The sequence below is a fragment of the Salvelinus fontinalis genome, chromosome 36 (genome assembly GCF_029448725.1).
Source record: "Salvelinus fontinalis isolate EN_2023a chromosome 36, ASM2944872v1, whole genome shotgun sequence".
Lineage (NCBI taxonomy): Eukaryota > Metazoa > Chordata > Actinopteri > Salmoniformes > Salmonidae > Salvelinus > Salvelinus fontinalis.
The window spans coordinates 12,742,791-12,767,995 of record NC_074700.1 but is presented as its reverse complement, the minus strand read 5'-3'; the positions used below and the strand labels follow the sequence as shown (position 1 = coordinate 12,767,995).

Below are 25,205 nucleotides of genomic sequence, written 5' to 3'. Positions count from 1 at the left end.
TGAGGGTGGTATGAGGGCCCGACGTCCACAGGTGGGGGTTGTGCTTACAGCCCAACACCGTGCAGGACGTTTGGCATTTGCCAGAGAACACCAAGATTGGCAAATTCGCCACTGGCGCCCTGTGCTCTTCACAGAAGAAAGCAGGTTCACACTGAGCACATGAGCACATGTGACAGACGTGACAGAGTCTGGAGACGCCGTGGAGAACGTTCTGCTGCCTGCAACATCCTCCAGCATGACCGGTTTGGCGATGGGTCAGTCATGGTGTGGGGTGGCATTTCTTTGTGGGGCGCACAGCCCTCCATGTGCTCGCCAGAGGTAGCCTGACTGCCATTAGGTACCGAGATGAGATCCACAGACCCCTTGTGAGACCATATGCTGACACATGCACATTTGTGGCCTGCTGGAGGTCATTTTGCAGGGCTCTGGCAGTGCACCTCCTTGCACTAAGGCGGAGGTAGCGGTCCTGCTGCTGGGTTGTTGCCCTCCTACGGCCTCCTCCACGTCTCCTGATGTACTGGCCTGTCTCCTGGTAGCGCCTGCATGCTCTGGACACTACGCTGACAGACACAGCAAACCTTTTTGCCACAGTTCGCATTGATGTGCCATCCTGGATGAACTGCACTACCTGAGCCACTTGTGTGGGTTGTAGACTCCGTCTCATGCTACCACTAGAGTGAGAGCACCGCCAGCATTCAAAAGTGAATCAATGTTGTTGTGTGGTAGGCTATTGTAGTAAGCTAATATAATGCTATATTGTGTTTTCGCTGTAAAACACTTAAAAAATTGGAAATATTGGCTGGATTCACAAGATGTTTGTCTTTCATTTGCTGTACACCATGTATTTTTCAGAAATGTCTTATGATGAGTATTTAGGTATTTCACGTTGGTTTCTATAATTACTCTGGCTGCTTCGGTGCTATTTCTGATCGTAGCTGTGATGGTAGCTGCAATGTAAAACTGATTTATACCTCAAATATGCAAATTTTTCTAACAAAACATAGATTTATTGTATAACATGTTATAAGACTGTCATCTGATCAAGTTGTTTGTTGGTTAGTTTGGTTGGTTCTTGGTTAGTTAGGTTGGCTTTGTGCATGCTACCTGTGCTGTGAAAAATGTCTGTCCTTTTTTTGTATTTGGTGGTGAGCTAACATAAATATACGTGCTGTTTTCGCTGTAAAACATTTTAAAAATCGGACATGTTGGCTGGATTCACAAGATGTGTACCTTTCATTTGCTGTATTGGACTTGTTAATGTGTGAAAGTTAAATATTAAAAAAATATATATTTTGAATTTCGCGCCCTGCACTTGAGCTGGCTGTTGCCATAAGTGTACCGACGTCGGGCTTGCAGCCAAAAGAAGTTAACTTCCTGACTGATGTCTTGAGATGTTGCTTCAATATATCCACCAAATTTTCCTACCTCATGATGCCATCTATTTGTGAAGTGCCCCAGTCCCTCCTGCAGAAAAGCACCCCCACAACATAATGCTGCCACCCCATTGCTTCACGGTTGGGATGGTGTTCTTCGGCTTGCAAGCGTCCCCCTTTTTCCTCCAAACATAACGTTGGTCATTATGGCCCAAAAGTTCTATTTTTGTTTCATCAGACCAGAGGACATTTCTCCACAAAGTACGATCTTTGTCCCCATGTGCAGTTGCAAATCGTAGTCTGGCTTTTTTTATGGCGGTTTTGGAGCAGTGGCTTTTTCCTTGCTGAGCGGCCTTTCAGGTTATGGCAATACAGGACTCGTTTTACTGTGGATATAGATACTTTTGTACCTGTTTCCTCCAGCATCTTCACAAGTTCCTTTGCTGTTGTTTTGGAACTGATTTGCACTTTTCGCACCAAAGTATGTTCATCTTTAGGAGAAAAAACGCGTCTCCTTCCTGAGCGGTATGACGGCTGCGTGGTCCCATGGTGTTTATACTTGTGTACTATTGTTTGTACAGATGAACGTGGTACCTTCAGGCGTTTGGAAATTGCTTACAGGGATGGACCAGACTTGTGGAGGCCTATAATTTGTTTTCTGAGGTCTTGGCTGATTTCTTTTGATTTTCCCAAGATGTCAAGCAAAGAGGCACTGAGTTTGAAGCTATGCCTTGAAATACATCCACAGGTACACCTCCAATTGACTCAAATGATGTCAATTAGCTTATCAGAGGCTTCTCTGTCTGTAAACAATTGTTGGAAAAATGACTTGTGTCTTACCCAAAGTAGATGTCCTAACCGACTTGCCAAAACTATAGTTTGTTAACTCGGAATTTGTGGAGTGGTTGAAAAATGAGGTTTAATGACTCCAACCTAAGTGTATGTAAACTTCTGACTCCTACTGTAAGTGTTCAGACCCTTTGCTATGAGACTCAAAATTGAGCTCGGGTGCATCCTGTTTCCAGTGATCATCCTTAAGATGTTTCTACAACTTGATTGGAGGCCACCTGTGGTAAATTCAATTGATTGGACATGATTTTGGAAAGGCACACACCTGTCTAAAGAAGGTCCCACAGTTGACAGTGCATTTCAGAGCAAAAACCAAGACATGAGGTTGAAGGAATTGTCCGTAGAGCTCCGAGACAGGATTGTGTCGAGGAATAGATCTGGGGAAGGGTACCCAAAAAATGTCTGCAGCATTGAAGGTCCCAAAGAACACAGTGGCCTCCATCATTCTTAAATGGAAGAAATATGGAGCCACAAAGACTCTTCCTAGTGCTGGCTGCCCGGCCAAACTGAGCAATTGGGGGAGAAGGGCCTTGGTCAGGGAGGTGACCAAGAACCCGATGGTCACTTTGACATAGCTCTAGAGTTCCTCTGTCGAGATGGGAGAACCTTCCAGAAGGACAACCATCTCTACAGCACTCCACCAATCAGGCCTTATGGTAGAGCGGCCAGATGGAAGCCACTCCTCAGTAAAAGGCACATGCCAGCCGGTTGGAGTTTGTCAATAGGCACCTAAAGACTCCCAGACCATAAGAAACAAGATTATATGGTGTGATGAAACCAAGATTGAACTCTTCGGCCTGAATGCCAAGCGTCACGTCTGGAGGAAACCTGGCACCATCCCTAAGGTGAAGCATGGTGGTGGCAGCATCATGTTGTGGGGAGACTAGTTCAGTGGCAGGGACTGGGAGACTAGTCAGGATCGAGGCAAAGATGAACGGAACAAAGTAGAGAGAGATTCTTGAGGAAAACCTGTTCCAGAGCGCTCAGGACCTCATACTGAGGAGAAGGTTCACCGTCCAACAGGAGAATGACCCTAAGCATACAGCCAATACCTTCGATTCTGTCAGATGGGCCTCTCTCTATAAGGTCTATTATAGATTTAGATTCAATGAGGACATTTTTAAAGCGTCTCAGGCATTATAATGTATGATAGACCATTAGCAAGAATTAAAATCAAAGTTGACCTCTCAAACACATTTACATTAGAATGTGGTTGTAGACAGGGATGTCCTGTGTTCCCCTCCTCTTTGCCCTATTTATAGAACACCTGAATCAATGAATTAGACAAAATAATAACATCAAAGGGATTGATATGATGGGAGGATAGTAGAAATTGGCATTATTTGCTGAAGATGTGTTGATTTTTCTGGGACAACCTAACAATCATTCCCAGAACTGGTGTCACTTCTGGAAGTGTATGGGTCTCTCTCAGGTTATAAACTGAATGTACAGAAGTCTCGGGTTATTATGTTCAATTACAACCCCCAGGCAGACATCAAGTATGGTCTGAAATGGTATGCAGAGTCTATGAAATATCTTGGAGTTCACTTACTTAAAGACATTGCATAACTGTCAATCGTTAACTACGGGCCTCTGAATTCTAAAATCAAAGTAGACATCCTACGATGGAACCTTATCCCCTTCCTTAGCAAGATGAGTATATTACCACATTTACTATATCTCTTCCAAACTCTCCCAGTAGAGGTGCCTGTGCAGCAATTCACGAAAGGGGACAAGTTCATCTCTAGATACATATGGCAAGGGAAAAAGCCTAGAATCAGATATAAAACCTTGCAGTTATCAAAAGGGAAATGAGGAATGGTTATCCTATGTCTAAGAGAATACTACTATGCAGCACAGATAAGGCTACTGGTGTTCTGGTGCAACTCAGTCTACAGCAAGATGGAAGGAATGTGATACTACAAGGGGAGTCCCAATACAGGCTATGATAGCAGATAGGAAGTTGGTAGATAACCTCATAGATAAAGAGAATCCTTGGAACAATTTACATTTGAAGATTTGGTATGAAGTATAATTTGAAAGATTCAGATAAAATACTAAGATGGTGTGCTATGATACCTATTTTGCTCCCAATAAAATAGATAATCGGTTTGAAGGATGGGCAACAAGAGACCTCTCAGCCTACAGTACTTTTGTACGCAAGGGGGTGTTCCAATGCTTCCAAGTACAAAGAGAGAGCCAATGATTAGAAGGTCAAGATTTCTATAGATATCTCCAAATTCGCCATCGGACTATAGAACAGGGCATGCAGCAAAATTATCTCTAGACTATTCAATGGCTTCATAACGACCAAATCTAAAAATACACTATACATAAAGAAGAAATGGGAAAGGGAGGGGAACATGGTAATTTCTGTGGAGGAGTGGGAAACCTTATGCCAATCACAATGGAAATTAACAAGCTCATTGACTTGGAGGGAATTTGGATGGAAAATATTATGTGATTCTTAACCACTCATCTGCAGAAAAGACATCAGGGTAATGGAACGGGATGTTGGAGATTATGTGGATCTAATGAGGCAAACCATTACCACATATTTTGGAAATGCCCTAAGCTTGTAGGCAGGATGTGCATAAATACATGGAAGCCATATTTAAGGTTGATGGCCCAGAGGTGAGGTCATTACATTTGATCTAAGGGATGCTTTAGACAAACATTTGATTGGGTTACTCCTACTAGCGAGTAAGAAAGCCCTGACAAAAAATTGCTACAATCGGAGGTGCTCGTGGCAGAGGAGTGGATAGATACTTGAGATCTATGTGACGGAGAGGCTGACCTCTTCTCTGAGACTACAGATTTGGTCAAAATAGTTTGACTATATAACACCGTTAAGATCTGATTTTGATTAATGGTCAAAGTGGAAAAACAATGTACTGTAATAACATCCCCATGTTCAACTGTTAATAATTAGAGTAGAAAAAAAAATATTGGGAAATGCAGAATTATTGAGACCTTTCATATTTATGACACACTGAATACCTGAATGTCTTAATTTTTGTTTTATGCATTTCAATTTCTATTGTGCTCTTTTTCTTTATACTTAATGTGAAAATGTCATGTGTGTCTGAACCTAGTTTTCCCAAATAAAAACAGAATTTAAAAACAAAAAAATAGAGACATATCTAGAGTTAGGAGGAGGAATGTGTGCAGTTTGTTTTTGTCGATATTGTTGTTATTTTCCCCCTTCAATCTCTTTGGAGACGCAGGAGTTTTAGTTCATCTTCGGAGGGGCAGATTGGCTGGGGAAAGGATCATATATCAAGGTGAAGAGGGTGGGCTGGCGCGGTGGGCTGACACGAGCTGGCTGCCCCTGCCAGCCTTTTGCTTCCTGTCCACATGTTTGGCAGGCAAATCTGCTCTTGGCACCGGGAGCAGGTTTCACTACTCTGCCTAACCTGAACGCAGCCCCAAGCCTCCTGAGCTGGCATACATTTGAAAGCTGAAAAAATAGAATAAAAATGAATAACTAACAGTGCGCACGTACGGACGTGTGTACACTCTTATGCATAAACGAAGGGAGCACACAGGTACACACACACTAGGACTTTACTGTAAACCATGAGATAGTCAGCAGCTTTTCAGCACCTTCTGAGACTTTTCTTCTCATCGCTGCGTGACAGTACATGAAAGACATGTCACAGAGTGACATCCACGACTCATATCCATGTTAAAGTATCGGATGAGTGAGTGTGAAGACAGCTCAGTCTTGACATTACTCTTTTGGGATCTATCTTTCATAAGACACAGATGGTTGTTTCTGTGAGCATTCTTTGCTGACATGGTTGAATATTTCAGACTGTGTATGCCATGGGAACACCACTTTAAACAGAGTAATCCACTGAAAGCTAGAGAGAACTAAAGACAGAAGGCCCAAATGAGGGGATATTGAGACTATGTATGTGCCCAATATTGACAATAGTGACTTGATTAAAGAGATTCTCTGGTACTTTTGTATACTTTTTAACAAGTAATGTAGTTCTGAAAGTAGCACTTATGGTGCCCAGAAATTGCATACTGTGTCACATATACATTTTTACATAGCCAGAGCAACTCTTAGCCAGAGCGACTTAATAAGTGCATCGACGATGTCTTCCCCAAAGTGACCGTTCGTACATATCCCAACCAGAAGCTATGGATTATAGGCAACAACCCCACTGAGCTAAAAGCTAGAGCTACCGCTTTCAAGGAGCGGGACATTACTCCGGTAGCTTATAGGAAATCCCGCTACGACGGCCAACGAGCCATCAAACAGTCAAAACATCAATACAGTACTAAGATCGAATCCTACTACAGGGCTTGCAAACTATCACAGATTACAAAGGGAAACCCAGCCGCGAGCTGCCCAGTGATGAGAGCCTACCAGACAAGCTAAATTCCTTCTATAATTGCTTCAGGGCAAGCAACACTGAGCCATGCATGAGAGCACCAGCTGTTCCAGATGACTGTGTGATATCGCTATCTGTGGCCGATGTGAGTAACACCTTTAAACAGGTTGACATTAACAAGGTCGCGGGACCAGATGGATTACCAGGCGCTGACCAGGTAACCAGTCTAAATGACTATCGCACCGTAGCCATGAAATGCTTTGAAAGGCTGGTCTAGACTCACATCAACACCATCATACTAGACACCCTGGACCCACTCCAATTCACATACCGCCCCAACAGATCCACAGATGACGTAATCTCCATTGCACTCCAAGCTGCCCTCTCACACTTGGACAAGAGGAACACATACATGAGAATGCTGTTCATTGACTATAGCTCCAGGGCTATATCTCAGCGTTCAGCACCATAATGCCCTCCAAACTCATCATTAAGCTCAGGACCATGGGACTGAACACCTCCCTCTGCAACTGGATCTGCCCCCAGGTGGTTAGGGTAAGAAACAACACATCCGCAATGCTGACCCTCAACAAGGTGGCCCCTCAGGGGTGTGTGCTTAGTCCTCTCCTGTACTCCCGGTTCACCATTGACTATGTGGCCGTGCACGACTCCAACACCATCATTGAGTTTGCTGACAACACGACGGGGGTTGGCCTCATCACTGACGACAATGAGACAGCTTATAGGGAGGAGGTCAGTGACCTGGCAGTGTGGTGCCAGGACAACAACCTCTCCCTCAACTACAGCAAGACAAAGGAGCTGATCTTGGGCCGAGCACGCCCCTATCCACATTGATGGGCTGTAGTGGAGCGGGTCGAGAGCTTCAAGTTCCTCTGTGTCCACATCACTAAGGAATCAGCATGGTGCACACACATCAACACAGTCATAAAGACTTTCTACAGCTGCACCATTGAGAGTATCTTGGCAACTGCTTGGCATCCAACTGCAAGGTGCTAAAGAGGGTAATGCGTACATCCCAGTATGTCACTGGGGTCAAGCTCCCTGCCTCCCAGGACCTCTATACCAGGCAGTGTCAGAGGAAGGCCCTAAAAATTGTCAAAGGCTCCAGCCACTCAAGTCATAGACTGTTCCCTCTGCTTCCGCAAGACACGCAGTACTGATGCACCAAGTCCGGAACCAACAAGACCCTGAACAGATTCTACCCCCATAAGACTGCTAAATAGTTAGTCTAGGTAGCTATTGGTTAACTATTTAACTATCTGCATTGACCCTTTTTGACTCATCATATACGCTGCTGCTGGTGTTTAATATCTATCCTGTTGCACAGTCACTTTATCTACCTCAATTACCTTGCACCCCTGCACTCGGTACTGTTACCTCGTGTATATAGCGAAATTATTGTTACTCATTGTGTATTTCTTCCTGGTGTTATTATTTTTATATATGATTTCTCTTTTTTCTCTGCATTGTTGGAAAAGAACCCATAAGTAAGCATTTCACTGTTAGTATACACCAGTTGTTTACAGAGCATGTGACAGATACAATTTGATTTCATTTTGATTCATTTTGATTAAAAGAAATGTATATATATATATATATACTTTATTTGTATTTTTAAATGTAACCTTTTTTTAACTAGGCAAGTCAGTTAAGAACAAATTCTTATTTAAAATGATGGTCTACCGGGGAACAGTGGGTTAACTGCCTTGTTCAGGGAGAGAACGACAGCTTTTTACCTTGTCAGCTCGGGGATTTGATCCAGCAACATTTCGGCTTTGTAAAGCCTATTCAGTTAATCAAGCATAATTATGTAGTAATGTAGCCATTCATGTAGTCATGTTGTGTAATTTGTCTAGTTGATCATATTATGTTTATTAGTATTTACAAATGTAACTTAGATGTAATGGGAAAAGTCATGTGTACAGGCATGTTAATTTAATATACTTTTGAGTGGATAAAAGAAAGAAAAACGTGGCCTTGCGCTGGGCCTCGAGCGCCCGAAGGAGCCAGCAGCAAATCACTCGTTTTTGCGATGCGTGTCGGGTACTGGACAGCTATGGAAAATTGCCAGTTGATGTACGGGAGTCATGTGCTGGGTGGGAAAATATATTAGAGCTTTCAGTAATGTTCAGATTCGGTGCATTTGCTTATGATACCCTTGGTGAATAAACGTTTGAAAGTCACAGAGAGCAGTTTGGTCTCAAGTTCTATTCAGAGGAACATCATTCCAAAAAGTATCATTCCAACAAGGAGCAATTAGGGTTAAGTGCCTTGCTCAAGGGTACAGATATTTTTCACCTAGTCATCTCTGGAATTCAAACCAGCAACTTTTCAGTTACTGGCCCACCACTCTTAACCAGCAGGCTACCTGTATAGCTGCAGATACAGTATGTGCACCAGGTCATTGCTCTCACTCTGCTCTGTGTGCATCTTGCCAGCTATCACTCAAGGGGCTGAAGCTCATTTGCGTGAACTCTAATTGCTAGGAGGCTGAACATTTTGGGAAATGGCACTGCAAAGCTTCCAGAAAACAGTCGCTTTCAATCTAGGGATTTCGTGGCTAATTGACAGTAATTCTGGTCGTACATTATTAATGTATGAAGTACACATTGAAACATCCAGGCCAAAGCGGGAGGTTTAATAAATACTTATCAGTCATCAATGTTTCTGAAACATTTTTTTAAAAGCCATCCCTATATTGCCTCTAAAACATTCCCAAAAAGTCTACAGAGATTGATCCACATTGTTCAACTCAAAATGCACTCACACACAAATTGGCTTTCTTCAGCTATATAAAGGGGCAATCTGCAGTTCAAACAATAAAGTTGTCGACCCACCTCAGTTTTGGTAAACAGCTGAAGAACGGGGCTCGAGAAATTGAACCACTCTCAAATTCATATCAAGCCATGATATCAACATTTTAGTTTTAACCATGTCTTGAGGCTTTACAATGTTTGTTTACAATTAGAATGTTTTCAAACAGTGGAGTAAAACACTGTTTGAGTAAAACACTTAATATGTTGAGTTCTGAAGTGGGTACAACAGTTGTATTCTCCAATAATCAATAGATATACTGTATATCATTAATTCCAAAGTAAAAAAGTGTGTGTAGCAATCACATATTGCTGCTATTAGTATTTATATATAGTATTATATAGTATATTTTATGTAGGAGTTGTTGTAGGTGTTGTAGGTGTTGTTGAAAGGTCAATGAGTCACGGAGGACCCATCAGATACAGTAGTAGCCTACAGAAAAGGGGATACAGAATAGTGGCCCCTACCTTTGAGGTCCAGGTTACGGGCTCCATTGGAGTGCTGGGTGACGGTGCGGGAGTCGATCTTGAGCGTGTGCACGTTGTTGGCGTCCCGGGAGACCACCACGTTGTGCCACTGGTTGTCGTTGAGCGGCTTGTCCGAGTTGCCCTTCATCAGCGACGGGCCGTTGCCGAGGTCAAAGACATAATGGACGTAGCTATAAGCACAGATTGTAAGAGACTTTTAGGAAATAACTGTAGGTGTGCGTGTGTGTGTATATGAGACAGAGAGTGAATGAAAGGGAAAAGGGGTAAAGGTGCTTCAAATGATACCAATATCACCTCATCGGTCACAGTCAGTTTGACCAAACCAACATCGAAATGTCACCCACAGAGCATAGTTCTTTGAAAGAGGTATAAACCAGACAAAGCCGGGTCTAGCCTAGCAAGTTGAATATTTGGGTGTTTGGCTCTTTTGAAAAATAACCAGTTTCTTCAGTCAAAGACTACGCCATACGGATTCAGTACTTTCAGTATAGTTAAGGCTGTTCAATGGACGAAGCCAGAGTCCAAGGCGGCAGGGTGAGTCGGTCTCACTCCAACCTTTGTTATATTTAAACAGCAGGTTTTTCACTCAGCCCCTGGTGCCTATCTTGGACTTCTTATAAAGGCGATGGGGGAAGAAAAAGAAAAGACTGCTCTCTCTCGCTCTCTCTTTGGTCGAAGGAGAGGGTGGTGTCGGGTTGAAGTGCACCGAAGCTCCAGCTGTGCAATGGCAAGCTGCAGAGCAGGAAATTGCCCAACCTCACATAATGTACAGCCGCTCAGAAATTCTATTCGTCGTGTATATTAAGTCCTGAAAGGTACATAGAAAAAAATGTCCCCCTCAGAAGCTCTGAATATAACTTTTCCTGTCCATTTGCCAGAGGCGGACAAGATGGCATATTTCGTTCAGGCACAAAATGACTTCCTTTCGTATCATCTGTTGGTGACTAGTTTGCCAGAGCAATGTATATGGGATGTGTTTATTCCTGCTCTGCTTTGTCTTTGTGTGTGCTGAAAGATATGGTTGGGGTCATTACTATGTCAGGTGGGGAGGAAGAGGGGCAGGGAGTTACATGCATAACAAGCATTTTTCATATTTGAATGGATGAATGGTGACAACAGGTGATATAACACACTGTTCAGATTGGAGCTATTTTAGGTGTCCTATTATTCAAGTCTGCGTTCAGAGTTTTAACAACTCAAATCATTTTTTCCCCCAGACCAAATAAATAGATTTTTGTTCAACCTTAACGTCTATGGGGTGTATGGATTGTGTGTACAGCTGCGAAGGCAAATTAGGAAGTGAAATATTTTCTCCAACTGCTGTTTCCTCCCGATAATAATAGCCTGTTCTGGGCATTCAACAGAGCCATGAACCAAAATGATTAGTATTGCTCGTTGAGAAATAGAGTGGACTGCCTCCAACCAGCATAGGTTCATAGAATCGTAGAAAAACATATCTTAGTAGAACTTATACAGGACTTTTTCATTTTCACTGAATCCATTTGTTTCACAACATATACATCTACATCATTTGTTATGTTCTCCATTATCATATGATTAAGATGTGCCCATGTGGGCACAATAAGCAAAACCACATTACAATTTTCAGGGTAAGCTAACATGTCAACACTTATATTTATGTCAACACCAATCAAACGTCCAGACTCACCCTTTGACCAGCTCCACAACGATGAAGTCGCTGCCGTCCCCCGAGTTGAAGAGCAGCAGGCCGTCCGACGTGGTGGTCTTGAACTGAAAGAAAAGGTGCATGGAGGCGTAGGCCTGCAAAGTAGCCAACGCTAGATAGCTTGCTTTCGTTCGAAACGTCACCGGATCGGCGATGATGTGGCGCATGCCAAAGCGGGCGTTGAGTTCGCAGTAGGAGATGTCTCCGTTCTTGCACTGGTCCAGGTAGGGAATGCCGTTGACCGTCAGGCCCTGGAGGTGACCGATGAAGTTGGAGGGCACCACGGAGATGAAGCGACGCTCGGTCATGATGCCCGTCTCAATGTTGTGGAACTCCAGCCGCGTGTGGGCACCCGTCATCTGGCCTGGAGGGTGAAGGAGGACATGGGAATATGTTCTATTAAAGGCATTGAGCTTTCTTAACCATGTGGCCTGATCAGGAAAAGCTTTATACCCTGGTTATGAAATAATGGTACAATGGGATGGAATATGTTGGAATAAATATAGAAATCTAAAACATGATGATGATACAATTTCTTTAAAAAAAGAGGCTAAAAGCTTCTAACTAAACTGCAAACGAATCTCCTAATCTCCTCCTACACTGAAGGAAAATATAAACTAGCAATTTCAAAGATTTTACTGAGTTACAGTTCATATAAGGAAATCAGTCAATTGAAATAAGTTCATTATACCCTAATCTATGGATTTCACATGACTGGGAATACAGATATTCATCTGTTGGTCACAGATATTTGCTGGATTTTGGCGGGAAACTGCCCTTTTCGTCCTCATGCTAGCTAGCAGTAGCCACATCAGCCATTATGGAATGGCAAGTTGTGTTGAACAACAGAGGAGCTGATTGGCTGACACTGCCATTCCAAAATGGCTGCGGTGGCTTCTGCTAGCTAGCATGAGGACGGAAAGGGCAGCTTTCCCTGAAAACTAGGAGTATTTCAATCTTCTCTATGTATCAGTGTGGATAAAGGTAAAAATTGTAGTACAATGGCATATCCCATCCCTGCATCGAAGTAGGATTTCTGACACATATTTCGCACCGGCTACATGGTTTCTTAATAATGAAACCATGTGCCTTCCAACCCCAGTGCCGCACAGTGTAAACAAGCGTAATTGTAGGGTCGGTATCTTTTAGCAAGGTCTGAGTGAACATCTTGCCTGAATTAAGACCTGATGATGGGGTGTGGCCAATTACCTCCTACAATCTTCAATGCCCGAGCTAGTAACGCCCAATTATTCAACTGCAGGGATGCAGATACAGCCCTCCTTATAAACAATCTATACAGACAACAATTAAAACATTGGGGACATACATAAATGCATGTTATGAAGACTGGCATCTTCACAGGATGCTATAGTCTATGTAGGGCTTCAATTGGGAAGGAGTTCCATATGGTAATTGACCACCCTGTGTAATATGTTATATATTTAATTGATCAAATTGTATAAGGCTTGGATTGGGCAGTAACACAGATAATAGGGGTTCCACAATATACATCTGAAATCGGAAGTTTACATACACTTAGGTTGGAGTCATTAAAACTCATTTTTCAATCACTCCACAAATTTATTTTTGGCAAGTCAGTTAGGACATCTAATTTGTGCATGACACAAGCCATTTTTCCAACAATTGTTTACAGACAGATTATTTCACTTATAATTCACTGTCTCACAATTCCAGTGAGTCAGAAGTTTACATACACTAAGTTGACTGTGCCTTTAAACAGCTTTGAAAATTCCAGAAAATTATGCAATGACTTTAGAAGCTTCTGACAGGCTAATTGATATAATTTGAGTCAATTGGAGGTGTAGCTGTGGATGTATTTCAAGGCCTAACTTCAAGCTCAGTGCCTCTTCGCTTGACATCATGGGAAAATCAAAAGAAATTAGCCAAGACCTCAGAAAAATAACTCCACAAGTGTGGTTCATCCTTGGGAGCAATTTCAAAACGCCTGAAGGTACCACGTTCATCTGTACAAACAATAGTACGCAAGTAAAAACACCATGGGACCACACAGCTGTCATACCGCTCAGGAAGGAGACGCTTTCTGTCTCCTAGTGATGAACATACTTTGGTGCGAAAAGTGCAAATCAATCCCAAAACAACAGCAAAGGACCTTGTGAAGATGCTGGAGGAAACAGGTACAAAAGTATCTACATCCACAGTAAAACGACTCCTATGTTGACATAACCTGAAAGGCCGCTCAGCAAGGAAGAAGCCACTGCTCCAAAACCGCCACAAAAAAATCCAGACTACGGTTTGCAACTGCACATGGGGACAAAGATTGTACCTTTTGGTTTGATGAAACAAAAATAGAACTGTTTGGCCACAATGAACATCGTTATGTTTGGAGGAAAAAGAGGGAGACTTGCAAGCCGAAGAACACCACCCCAACCGTGAAGCACGGGGGTGGCAGCATCATGTTGTGGGGGTGCTTTGCTGCAGGAGGGACTGGTGCACTTCACAGAATAGATGGCATCATGAGGTAGGAAAATTATGTGGATATATTGAAGCAACATCTCAAGACATCAGTCATGAACTTAAAGCTTGGTTGCAAATGGGTCTTCCAAATGAACAATGACCCCAAGCATACTTCCAAAGTTGTGTCAAAATGGCTTAAGGACAACTAAGTCAAGGTATTGGAGTGGCCATCACAAATCCCTGACCTCAATCCTATAGACAATTTGTGGGCAGAACAGAAAAGTGTGTGTGTGAGAAAAGGAGGCCGACAAACCTGATTCGGTTACACCCTGTTTTGTCAGGTGGAATGGGCCAACATTCACCCAACTTATTGTGGGAAGCTTGTGGAAGTCTACCCGAAATGTTTGACCCAAGTTAAGCAATTTAAAGGCAATGCTACCAAATACTAATTGAGTGTACGCAAAAATCTGAACACTGGGAATGTGATGAAAGAAATCATTCTCTCTACGATTATTATTTGATTATTAACATTCTTAAAATAAAGTGATGATCCTAAGACAGGGAATTTTTACTAGGATTAAATGTCAGGAATTGTGAAAAACTAGGTTTAAATGTATTTGGTTAAGGTGCATGTAAACTTCCGACTTCAACTGTAAATCTCTAGCTACATAAACTTATGAGCCCAGCTTCCACTACACCTATAGTTTTCCAATCTGTCCCCTTGGTGATGATGTTGTTGCTTCCTGGAATTGAGCAGGAAAGAGCTTGGCCAGTTTATTAAAAACACCTTAGTCCTAAACAAGGTCAGCCCAGAGGCCTTCTCTTTTTGGTTTGTGTCCACCAGAAACAAGGTCAGGCCAGAGACCTTCTCTTTTTGGTTTGTGTCCACCAGAAACAAGGTCAGGCCAGAGACGTTCTCTTTTTGGTTTGTGTCCACCAGAAACAAGGTCAGCCCAGAGACGTTCTCTTTTTGGTTTGTGTCCACCAGAAACAAGGTCAGGCCAGAGACCTTCTCTTTTTGGTTTGTGTCCACCAGAAACAAGGTCAGCCCAGAGACCTTCTCTTTTTGGTTTGTGTCCACCAGAAACAAGGTCAGGCCAGAGACCTTCTCTTTTTGGTTTGTGTCCACCAGAAACAAGGTCAGCCCAGAGACCTTCTCTTTTTGGTTTGTGTCCACCAGAAACAAGGTCAGGCCAGAGACCTTCTCTTTTTGGTTTGTGTCCACCAGAAACAAGGTCAGCCCAGAGACCTTCTCTTTTTGGTTTGTGTCCACCAGAAACAAGGTCAGCCCAGAGACCTTCTCTTTTTGGTTTGTGTCCACCAGAAACAAGGTCACACAGGGTCATTTCTAGCCCCAGGCTTCATCATCTCTTGCATTCCTCTCACCTATCACCCCACACCCCCATCCCTCTATCCATCCATTATACCCCCATGGGGTGGTGGTAGACAGTGGGGAGTCGACACTGACCTTCTGCCATCCCTCCATCTCTCCATCCCTAGCCCCCAAGACTCATCATGCCCCCTCTCTTAATCCCTCCTCTCACCTATCTAACAGCCCCCCCTGTCCCTCTTTTCCTCATTTCTATCACTTAAGGGTGGAAGAGGTGGAGGCGAACAGTGGAGAGTGGACACTGACCTTCTGCCATCCCTCCATCTCTCCATCCCTAGCCCCCAAGACTCATCATGCCCCCTCTTCTTAATCCCTCCTCTCACCTATCTAACAGCCCCCCATCCCTCTTTTCCTCCATCCTATCACTTAAGGGTGGAAGAGGTGGAGGCGAACAGTGGAAAGTGGACACTGACCTTCCACCGTGACGTTGTCCACAGATAGCTGGAAGTTCTTTCCTCGGCGCACCACTTTCACCATGTGCCACTCGTTGTCGTTGAGCTTCTGGCCAGCGAAGAGCGTTTCAGGTCCTTTACCTGGAGGGGAAGAGCTATGGTCACCTACCGAGAAAGGATGTTGATTCAGTATGTATCAGCAACTAAGTCCACAGGGACGATACTATACAGCTAATGGAGAAAACCTGCATGCTTATCCCACGCAAACACACACACACACACACACACACACACACACACACACACACACACACACAGTTTCCATTCAAACAAACATGTGTGACAGTACAGTCACACACACACACACAGAAAGACAAAGTAGTATCATACAAGAAGGCATACTGTGCCATGTGTCACTAAGCGCACAAAGGTTATATAAAAAATAACAATTTTATATATAAAAAAAACAGTAGATGGGCTCAAACAGACAACTAACCGTCTAATAGTATAGTAACAGCAGGATGCCATCAAAGACAAAGCAAGAGGGTAGCTAGGTGTTACAGTGCTACTTACTTAACAAGCCTTTCATTGTAAAGTAAGGATTCAGCCTACAACTGCCATCGACAGCCGAGATGAGTGGTAGAACTATTTTATAGCTATCGCCTGTAGGATTTTGTACTAGTGGAGCTGTGTAATTGACGTCTGTATATTAGGACTTTGCCATAGGACTCTTTGCCAGACTGGGTAGAGAAAACGGGGGATTAGACTGCATTGGATCTGCCACTCCTCTCCTCGGTCACTCCCCCCCCCCTCTTCTTCTCCTTCGGTCTCGCTTCTACTGGCACGGGAGACGGACTGTTTGACGCGGCAACATATGGCGGTGGGAGAAATGCATATTAAAGACATATTTACTGTAGCATCTTCTCTCTCACCAACTGAGCCTCGGGGCTATTTATAGTTTTTCCAATGAAACAGACCGATTATATAAAATGTGGCAGGGAACGAGTGAGTGACGGAGTGAAAGAGTATGGGTTTTGATGAAGGCAGCAGAACTGAATCCGTCTGTCATTGAGGTGTATTGTGGGGCGAGTCGGCACGAATCGCCTTCGGATGAGCAAAGTCATGGTGACGGCTAATGCTAATTGCGCCGGCGGTAACAGCTGCAGCGAAGTGCTCCGTTTACACATCACATTCAAATGTATCTACTAAAAAGGGCAATACATTGAAAACTAACCAACAGAAAGTGGGAAAATAATTACTGGCTACGCTATACAATAGCACAGCCTAAGAGGCTAAAACAAAAGGCTGTCCCTGACGACGGTTGACTCGCAGTGTGTCACAGTGGCATTCACCGAGGCAAAGAACGGTGATTATGAGGGAAACTAATGGGTCCGTAAACAAAGCCATAACGAGGGAGTCTTCCACTTCACTGCCTGGTGGAACCAGCCCTGAAATAGTACAGTGCCCCGAGGAAGCCAGTCACTTCCATTAACCTTTTACACTCGTATACGGGTTGAAAATGGCAGATTTGGGCACTGATAAGTGCCTAAATTGGAACGCAGTGGCTGTAAAGTAATGATGGTAGAGATCAGGCTCTGCACTTCACAGCTCCGTATGGGTTTTGACTGACAGCTGTTCTGAACTTGAGCACCGTACACAACAAGACGTTGCCCGCATCCCTCCTGCTACTTTTGTCTGAGTGAGGAAAACGCTGTGAATTGCTGGACTCTATGTATTCCGAAAGACGAGACGTTGAGGATTATAATAAATACCGCTTTGATGTCATACAAGCAAGCCCAGCACCCGTGGATCTAAATGTGCACTTCAAATGTCCATATCATAAAACTCCTGTCATATACAGTGTCAACGTTTATGATCACTATATTTGATGCAGTTACAAGATGACATGGCGTCGTACCCTGGGTGGTTCTGAACAGGTTGAGCCTAGGTTGGTCTATTGGGAAGAAAATTGCAGCAGAACATGCTCCTGAATGCACGCATGACTCCATTCTATGCACACCAAAACGTAAGATCATTCCGTAAACAACAACAGTGACTGTGTGACAGAGGGAGATGCAGGGCTGTGTTCCAAACAAAACTACTACAAGTGTGCTCGCTCTAGTTCCTCAACGGCAAGCTAGGAGAGCTCAAAAAAGCACCTTATAGTTAAAGACTCTTTTTTAAGTCATAAAAATACTTTGAAATGACTTGCATACTTTGGTGAGGGGCGTGTCCCCTTGGAGACACTTGTTAGTCCTCTCACTCAAGCCCTTGTAATTGTATTTTTCTTATGTGGCACCTATCCCACATTTTCAGGAATATTCTTATTATGATACTGAATGTATCCAGACCATTTTCATATTTCGTTAAATAAATGTGTCTAAAAGTACTGTACATGTAAAATGCACATAAACTCAACAGTGTAATGTTTGGATTCAGTCTTGTGTCAAGTGAACTGGTGTGTCCTCAAATTTGGTCGAACAATTTCCCCATAACCTCCACACTGTTCCCTTTCAATTGCTACAGCAATTAAGCATATGTTTTTTCATATTACTTCAGTAAGAAGCATATCAATGTAGCTCTATCCACATAGGCCAATCCCCACGAGTGTAAAGGGTTAAAGACCTACTGTACGTGCTGAGCAGCAACTGGACCAAGGGTACATTTGGAAAAACAAAACAAGTGGTGGCCGTCCAACAATTTTACTATTATGTTTTATCCTATTTTAGAAATATGTCTGTTGATTTTTGTGAGTGGCGATGCTGCAGGTGCCTCAGTGGATAATGGAGTGGGGCTTAGTGGCATGGGATTGTCCCCCCCCCCCACCCCCCCCCGCAGTTGAGTCTGAAATTATTTGGTTTTGAGGGGGAAAAAGGTTCCATAAATTGATAGCGCACACACACACACACACACACACACACACACACACGCACGCACACGCACACGCACACGCACACACACTCGCACTCGCACACACTCACACTCACACTCACACTCACACACAAACACACAGGAGAACCGTTTTCATATTTAATGTTGTTCCTTCTTCCCTGGATTTTTGTCTTGAGCCACACGAAATTGGATCGAGAGACGTTTAATCACACTATGTGTGAAGTTAATATGAGGCAAAGTCCCCTACTGCAGAGAGAGGGAACGAGAGAGCGCGCAAGAGAGAGAGAGAGAAGAACTAGTTTAAGATAAACTTCTAGAAGGAGAAAGACAGAGAGCTTGCGAACGAGAGAACGGGAGAGAGCAAGAGAGAGACAAAGGCAAAATGTAGTTTGATATACAACCAGAGAGCCCTTTCGGAGACTCCAGAGCAGGCAGAATGAATAGGAAATGGTTCCCCCGGGATAGAGTCCATGTGTTATTTATCTGCCACAAGAGGCCATAAAAGAGCAAAGGGGCTAATTCTAAGGAGAAACAGAGGACACATCAGGCCATAACAGCAGTAACAATGAAGGCCTTAGCGTGTCTGCTACGCTGGGGGAACATCGAACGAGGTTTGAGGGCAGAAAACAGTGCAATGGGCCATATTAGCTTGAAGCTAATACACTGTAACATTACTGTAGCTAACAAGGAGCTAATAGAGTATCCTATGCCCTATTAGCTTGGAGCTAATACACTGTAAAATCATGTAGCGCTAGTACAGCTAGCTAGCATCTAAGGAGCGGTTCAATCCCCATAATGCTAGGGATCTGCCACCTGCTGCTTACCCTACTGACCAGCTAATTGGGCCATATTAGCTAGAAGCTGCTACAGTAGCTAGCTAACTAATAGCTAATGGACACTGTAATCCACATGTCATTGCTTTTGCTCTGCCACCTGCCTCCTGCCTAACTGGCAGGCTGCTTTAATGCTGATGTTTGGCCATCTTCTAATGGCCAGGTAATGAAGATAGTAAACAGGCTAGCGGAGGAGCGCTTGGTGCTAAATGAGGCTGTAAGTCGCTCTAATGCTGCCCTGTCATCCTCTGTAGAAACAAGGGCCAGGCTAATCATTAATAAGAGCAGCGATATTAAAATGCAATTCATTCTCATTGAGACGCCACTTTCTCTTTTCGCCACCCTCCCTTTGTCACCGAGATCAATGGGAGAACGTCTCTGATCATAGAAACAAAGGATGTCATTCTCTCACTCCTTCTCTCAGTCATTCCCTCGTCTATTATCTCACACTTCGGCATTCTGTCCCCCGTATTGTCTGTCGTCGAGGTAGACAGTGTAAAGTTTGGCGTTTCAGTTGGTAGAGGATCCTCCAGTTTTAGCCGACTGGTTTAATGTGGATGTCATGGACTGTTTGGAGGACCCATGAGCAGAGGACGGACGAGATGTGTTACGTTCACCAGCTGTTTCTCAATTAACAATTGTCGATTCATCCATTACCACAGTGCTTCTATCTAAACACCCTTGATTAATGCACGCTAATCGATGAACACGCCCATTCAAATCAGTGGCTTTGGATTGCAATGCAGTGCTTCATTCCCACAAGTTATCTCTGGGTCGAGACCGGCTAGGAGAAGTAAAGCTCTCCATTGTTGCCCGACCACAAGAGCTTGGAGAGATGGGTGCATTGTGATCCACATTGGGCCCGATGTCACAGCTTCTCCCCAACACATTTACCCATTCTCCGGCCACAACACTGTTGACAACAGCGGATCTAAGAGTCTCCACACAGCCCTTCCAGACCCAAAGTCTCATCTCAGTCTCACAAGTTTGACTCGTTTGAGAAACTAGGCAGTCGCGTGGCACTGCCACCTCTACCATGTAGCAGCGAGTTAACCTCCGGCAGCGCCACATCACTAAGTGGGAGGAATCCTAATGTGGCCGGGAGTCTAATTGGGCCGCAGCAAAGCATTGTGGGCCACCACGGCACGCAAACAGCCAGTCTTCGAGAGAAAGAGGGTTGAGGAGTGATCAGCGCTAGCTGGAGAGGGCAGTGGGACGACAGGGCCACGGCATAAGGGGCAGCGGTGGAGACGTACGCGATAGCTTCACTTGCCTTACCTGGCTCACAAATGCTTCGTGACTCATTGGGGTAAGAGTGAAACTGTTTCCAGGAGGTCGTTCAAGCATTTGTCAATAAAAGAGCCAGTCACCAATGGTTGAGGTCAGAGGGGACTGCAGGCGATGTACGAGTGTTTTAATGAGTCAAGGGTTTGGATGGTGGTGTCTGTGACGATAGGATGATGAGATGTTGCCATTGAAAAAAGTATAACCTTGAAATGTGATGGACTCATCAATTTTTTAAAGGACGACATGAATACATAACGAGTCCTTTTGGTGATCTCAACAAAGTTACTACAGGTCAATTGTCGATCGTCTTTCTTCGGGTCCTTACTACCTTAAACCTCTTTGCGGTTAGCAGCGTATAGCCTATAGTAGCCCATAGGGATTGCCTGACTCAAGAAGGGGACCAAGCAGGAAGTTGACGTAGGTGGAGTCATCGGTACAGCCATGAGTGGCATCGCAGGGAGAAAAAAAAATCACATTGGGCCTGCATGCACTCGAATTAAAATGGCCGTCAGACAAATCCTCCCTCTTTTTCTTTTCGCTCTTTATTCCCTTGTTCTGTCCATTCTCGGCTCAGTAGCCCCCCTCTGAGGAGAAAGGGGGGATGCCGATGCTCAGCACTTCTAAAGGAGAGAGAGAGAGAGAGAGAGAGAGAGAGAGAGAGAGAGATACTGGATTTTCAGCAGTGTTGAAAATGACTACTAATATCCGCTGACAGGGGGTGGTCCTTAGAGCCAGGGCACGGGGAGGAATCAAACGAGAGAGGAGGACAGGAGAGAGGGAAGAAGGGAGGAGAAAGACTAGCTAACGCAACATCTATAGGCGTCTGCTTACCGAGATAAGCCAGATGGCGTGGTCAGAATGGAGAGGAGTGTGTGTGTGTGTGTGTGGTACTTTAAAAGGATCTATTTCTATTTGCGTTCATGACTACCATAATACATAGAAGGTAATGGGTCCAAGGCAGTTCACTGCAATGTCCCGTGTGGCTTAGTCGGTAGCGCATGGCTCTTGCAACGCCAAGGTCGTGGGTTCGATTCCCACAGAGGACCAGTATGAAAAAAAATGAAACAAATTGGTACATAAATGTATGCATTCACTACTGTAAATTGCTCTGGATACGACTGTCTGATAAATGACTGAAATGTGTCTGTCTGCAAATAATACTGCACATGCACAATTTTCTTCCCGACGTAAATGAGTAAACACCTTGCAAGGTCAGAGAATGACAGAAAACTAAGTGCAGAGTGTCCAGACGGTACACTGAGTGTAGTGGAAGTATGAAGACCACACATCAGACTGGGGTTGACAGGAAGCAGCCTGTCAATGGAATTATGGTTGTCCCTTCAATACTGTGTCTGTATACTGTAGGTGTGCACTGTACTTCAGTTTGACACTGGGTGTGTGTCTGCATGGGTTGTTGTGGGTGGCGTGCATGCCTGAGTGCCAGTCTGCTGGCTGACAAGGTGACACAGGCTGTGCCCTAAAAAAGACCCTCTGCGACATTATGCAGTCTCATACTGGGTACAGAGGCACTGAGTGGGACAGAGAAAAAAATGAAGAGCAAGATAGATTGAGAGAAAGCAAGCAAGCAAGCTAGTAATTGAGTGGAGAGAGAGGTGGGTAGACGGGGGGGGGGGGGATCTCAATTGCATACACCTCGCGTCCTCTTTCCGCTCTCCTCGCCTTTTTCTTAAAACCCCATTGGAGAGGGTCAGAGGGGACAGACCTGTGGCTTTCTCACCCGATGGGTTTTGGAAAGGAGGCGAGGAGAGAGGACGTGAGAAGTATGCAATTGAGAATCTCCCAGGGAGTGAGAGAGATAGAGGGAGATAATTGAAGGCCTCTAAAGAGTAAGGTAAAGAGAGAGAGAGAGAGAGAGAGAGAAGCGAGGCCCTGCTGAATGTATAATGCAGGAGGAGGTTATCAGGTCTCTGGCACAGGGAGGGAGACCCAATCAGAGATGGCGATTCAGCAATATGGCTTCCCCTACAGATGGCTCCACGCCCAGGATGTCGCATGAGAAAACACTCCACAGGGAAGCTGTGTGTGTGTGTGTGGGAGGAGGTGTTTGTTTGTGTGTTTCTGGAAGCGTGTGTCTGATGTTTCTGTGTGTGTGTGCAATGTGTTACATGAGTGTTTCTGCAAGTGTCGTGTGTGTATGTGTGTGAAGCGTGAAGCCACCAGTATTTTCTCGCCATCCCTGTGCCCCCTCTGTCCTCTCCCATCTGTTATCTGGCATCCTCCCCTTCTGTTGTTTGTGAAGAGAGGAGTACCATCCCTCCATCCCCCTCTACAACTCCCATCACTCTCTCCTTACCCTCACATGGTCATCCTGAGCAGTGCCAGCTCTTCTATTCCTCCCCGCCTCTAATCAATTCCTGGCAATCTGATCTCTCTATCACCAACCCCCCCATCCCGCCCGAACCTCATGCAAGCCTCTCCAATAATTTAATGCACTGTTTATGCTCATGATTGCACCCCAGTATTTTGGCTTGGACACTGGAACTTGTGTTGTATTCTGCCTCTCTCGGCCTTTCTATAAATACTAGAGCCACATTCCATCAATTTATTCAGCGTAGCCCCTTGATATAGTCCATCTATGATCATGATGTTTGATCAGCGTATACATTGTTTAGACTGCAATAGCTTCGGACACTTGCCACGCCACCTCATGCCGCCCAGTCTGATGCCCAGTCTCATGTTCCTATGATTCTATGGCTCTGCCCCCCCCCCCTGAGGGTTTGCCGTGCCAGCCTGCTATGCAGCAGATGGGTTCGTTCAGGTTGGAATCACACCAGCTGACACAGCGGGCGTAGCACGTCAACTCGGGGCGTGGGCAGGGCGTGGGCAGTACGTGGGCTGGGCAGGGCGTGTGCAGGGTGTGGGCAGGGCGTGGCCAGGGTGTGGGCTGGGCAGGACGTGGGCAGGGCGTGTACAGGGCGTGGCCAGGGCGTGGGCAGAGCATGTTATGGTACCACAAGCTACCACCATATGGGCATCAAAGTCATGGGCTATATTAAAATGGTATGTAGTGTCTGATGCACGATACCCACATACACAGAGGGCAAATATAGATGCAACTAACATGCATGCACTCACAAACACACACGCAAGGACACACACGCACATACACACTCTCTCTCTATCTCTCCTTCCCTGTGCCCAGCCCTGGCTGGGTGATCATGGCCAATGTTGTCATAGGTTAAATGGCTGTTTGTTCCACAACAACCTTCACAGTTGATTACTCGTCCCCTGTTCAAACAGCAGGAGGACAGGCCGGCACACTGGAGCCCTGCTGGACCGAACACACCACACTGGTGTCTGTTAAACCAGGCCCATTGCACAAGCCTCAGTGATAACAGCTAACATCGCACAGTTATCCGTGCATTCAAATGTATCTATGAGAAGCTAGTTTCTGGAGTAAATGCCGCACTGAACGAGGCAGTCGACAGTGTATTCTACAGTGAGAGAGGGGTGAGAGAGAAAGACACAGGATGCAAGAGACAGACTTTTGACAGCCTTCGTCTTTTTTGTACTTACATTAAGAAACCAAATCAACGTTTATTTGTCACGTTCGCCGAATACAACAGTGAAATGCTTACTTACAAGCCCTAACCAACAGTGCAGATTTTAAGTAAAAAATAGGTATTAGGTCAACAATAGAGAAGTAAAGAAATGCTTTTTTAAAGAGTAAAATGACAGTGAAAATAACAGTAGCGAGGCTTTATACAGGTGCTACCGGTACAGAGTTATTAGGTACAAATATGCGAACCAACATTGTATTCCTAATGTCAATCGATATCAAAAGCCAATAAATATATACAAAAAAATCGAAACACATTTGAATGTTATGCCGTATATGCTAGCTCGACAAATACAGTACTTTCGCAAAGTATTCAAACCGCTTGACTTTTTCTACATTTTGTTACGTTACAGCCTTATTCTAAAATGGAGTAAATGTATGTTTTTCCTCATCTATCTACACACAGTACTCCGTAATGACAAAGTGACCTGATGGTCACTCTGACAGAGCTCCAGAGTTCCTCTGTGGAAAGGGGAGAAACTTCCAGAAGGACAACCCTCTCTGCAGCACTTCACCAATCAGTCCTTTGTGGTAGAGTGGCCAGACGGAAGCCACACCTCAGTAAAAGACACATGACAGCCCACTTGGAGTTTGCAAAAATTCACCTAAAGGACTCTCAGACCATGAGACACAGGATTCTCTGGTCTGATGAAACCAAGATTGAACTCTTTGGCCTGAATGCCAAGTGTCACGTCTGGAGGACACCTGGCACCATCCCTATGGTGAAGCATGGTGGTGGAAGCATCATGCTGTGGGGGTGTTTTTCAGCGGCAGGGGCTGGGAGACTAGTCAGGAACGAGGGAAAGATGACTGGAAC

General features: G+C 44.6%; 1 protein-coding gene across 8 annotated transcripts in view; it reads right to left on the bottom strand.

Moving 5' to 3' along the window:
* Positions 1 to 25,205, bottom strand: part of LOC129835211 (neurexin-2-like) — a 616,507-nt gene that overhangs the window by 46,674 nt on the left and 544,628 nt on the right. For all 8 annotated transcript variants that reach the window (XM_055900712.1, XM_055900716.1, XM_055900714.1 and 5 more), the window contains 3 exons: positions 15,818 to 15,937; positions 11,561 to 11,942; positions 9,871 to 10,061 (listed from right to left, as the gene is read on the bottom strand). In XM_055900712.1, the coding sequence (XP_055756687.1) occupies positions 9,871 to 10,061; positions 11,561 to 11,942; positions 15,818 to 15,937 (693 nt within the window). The remainder of the gene's footprint in view (positions 1 to 9,870; positions 10,062 to 11,560; positions 11,943 to 15,817; positions 15,938 to 25,205) is intronic.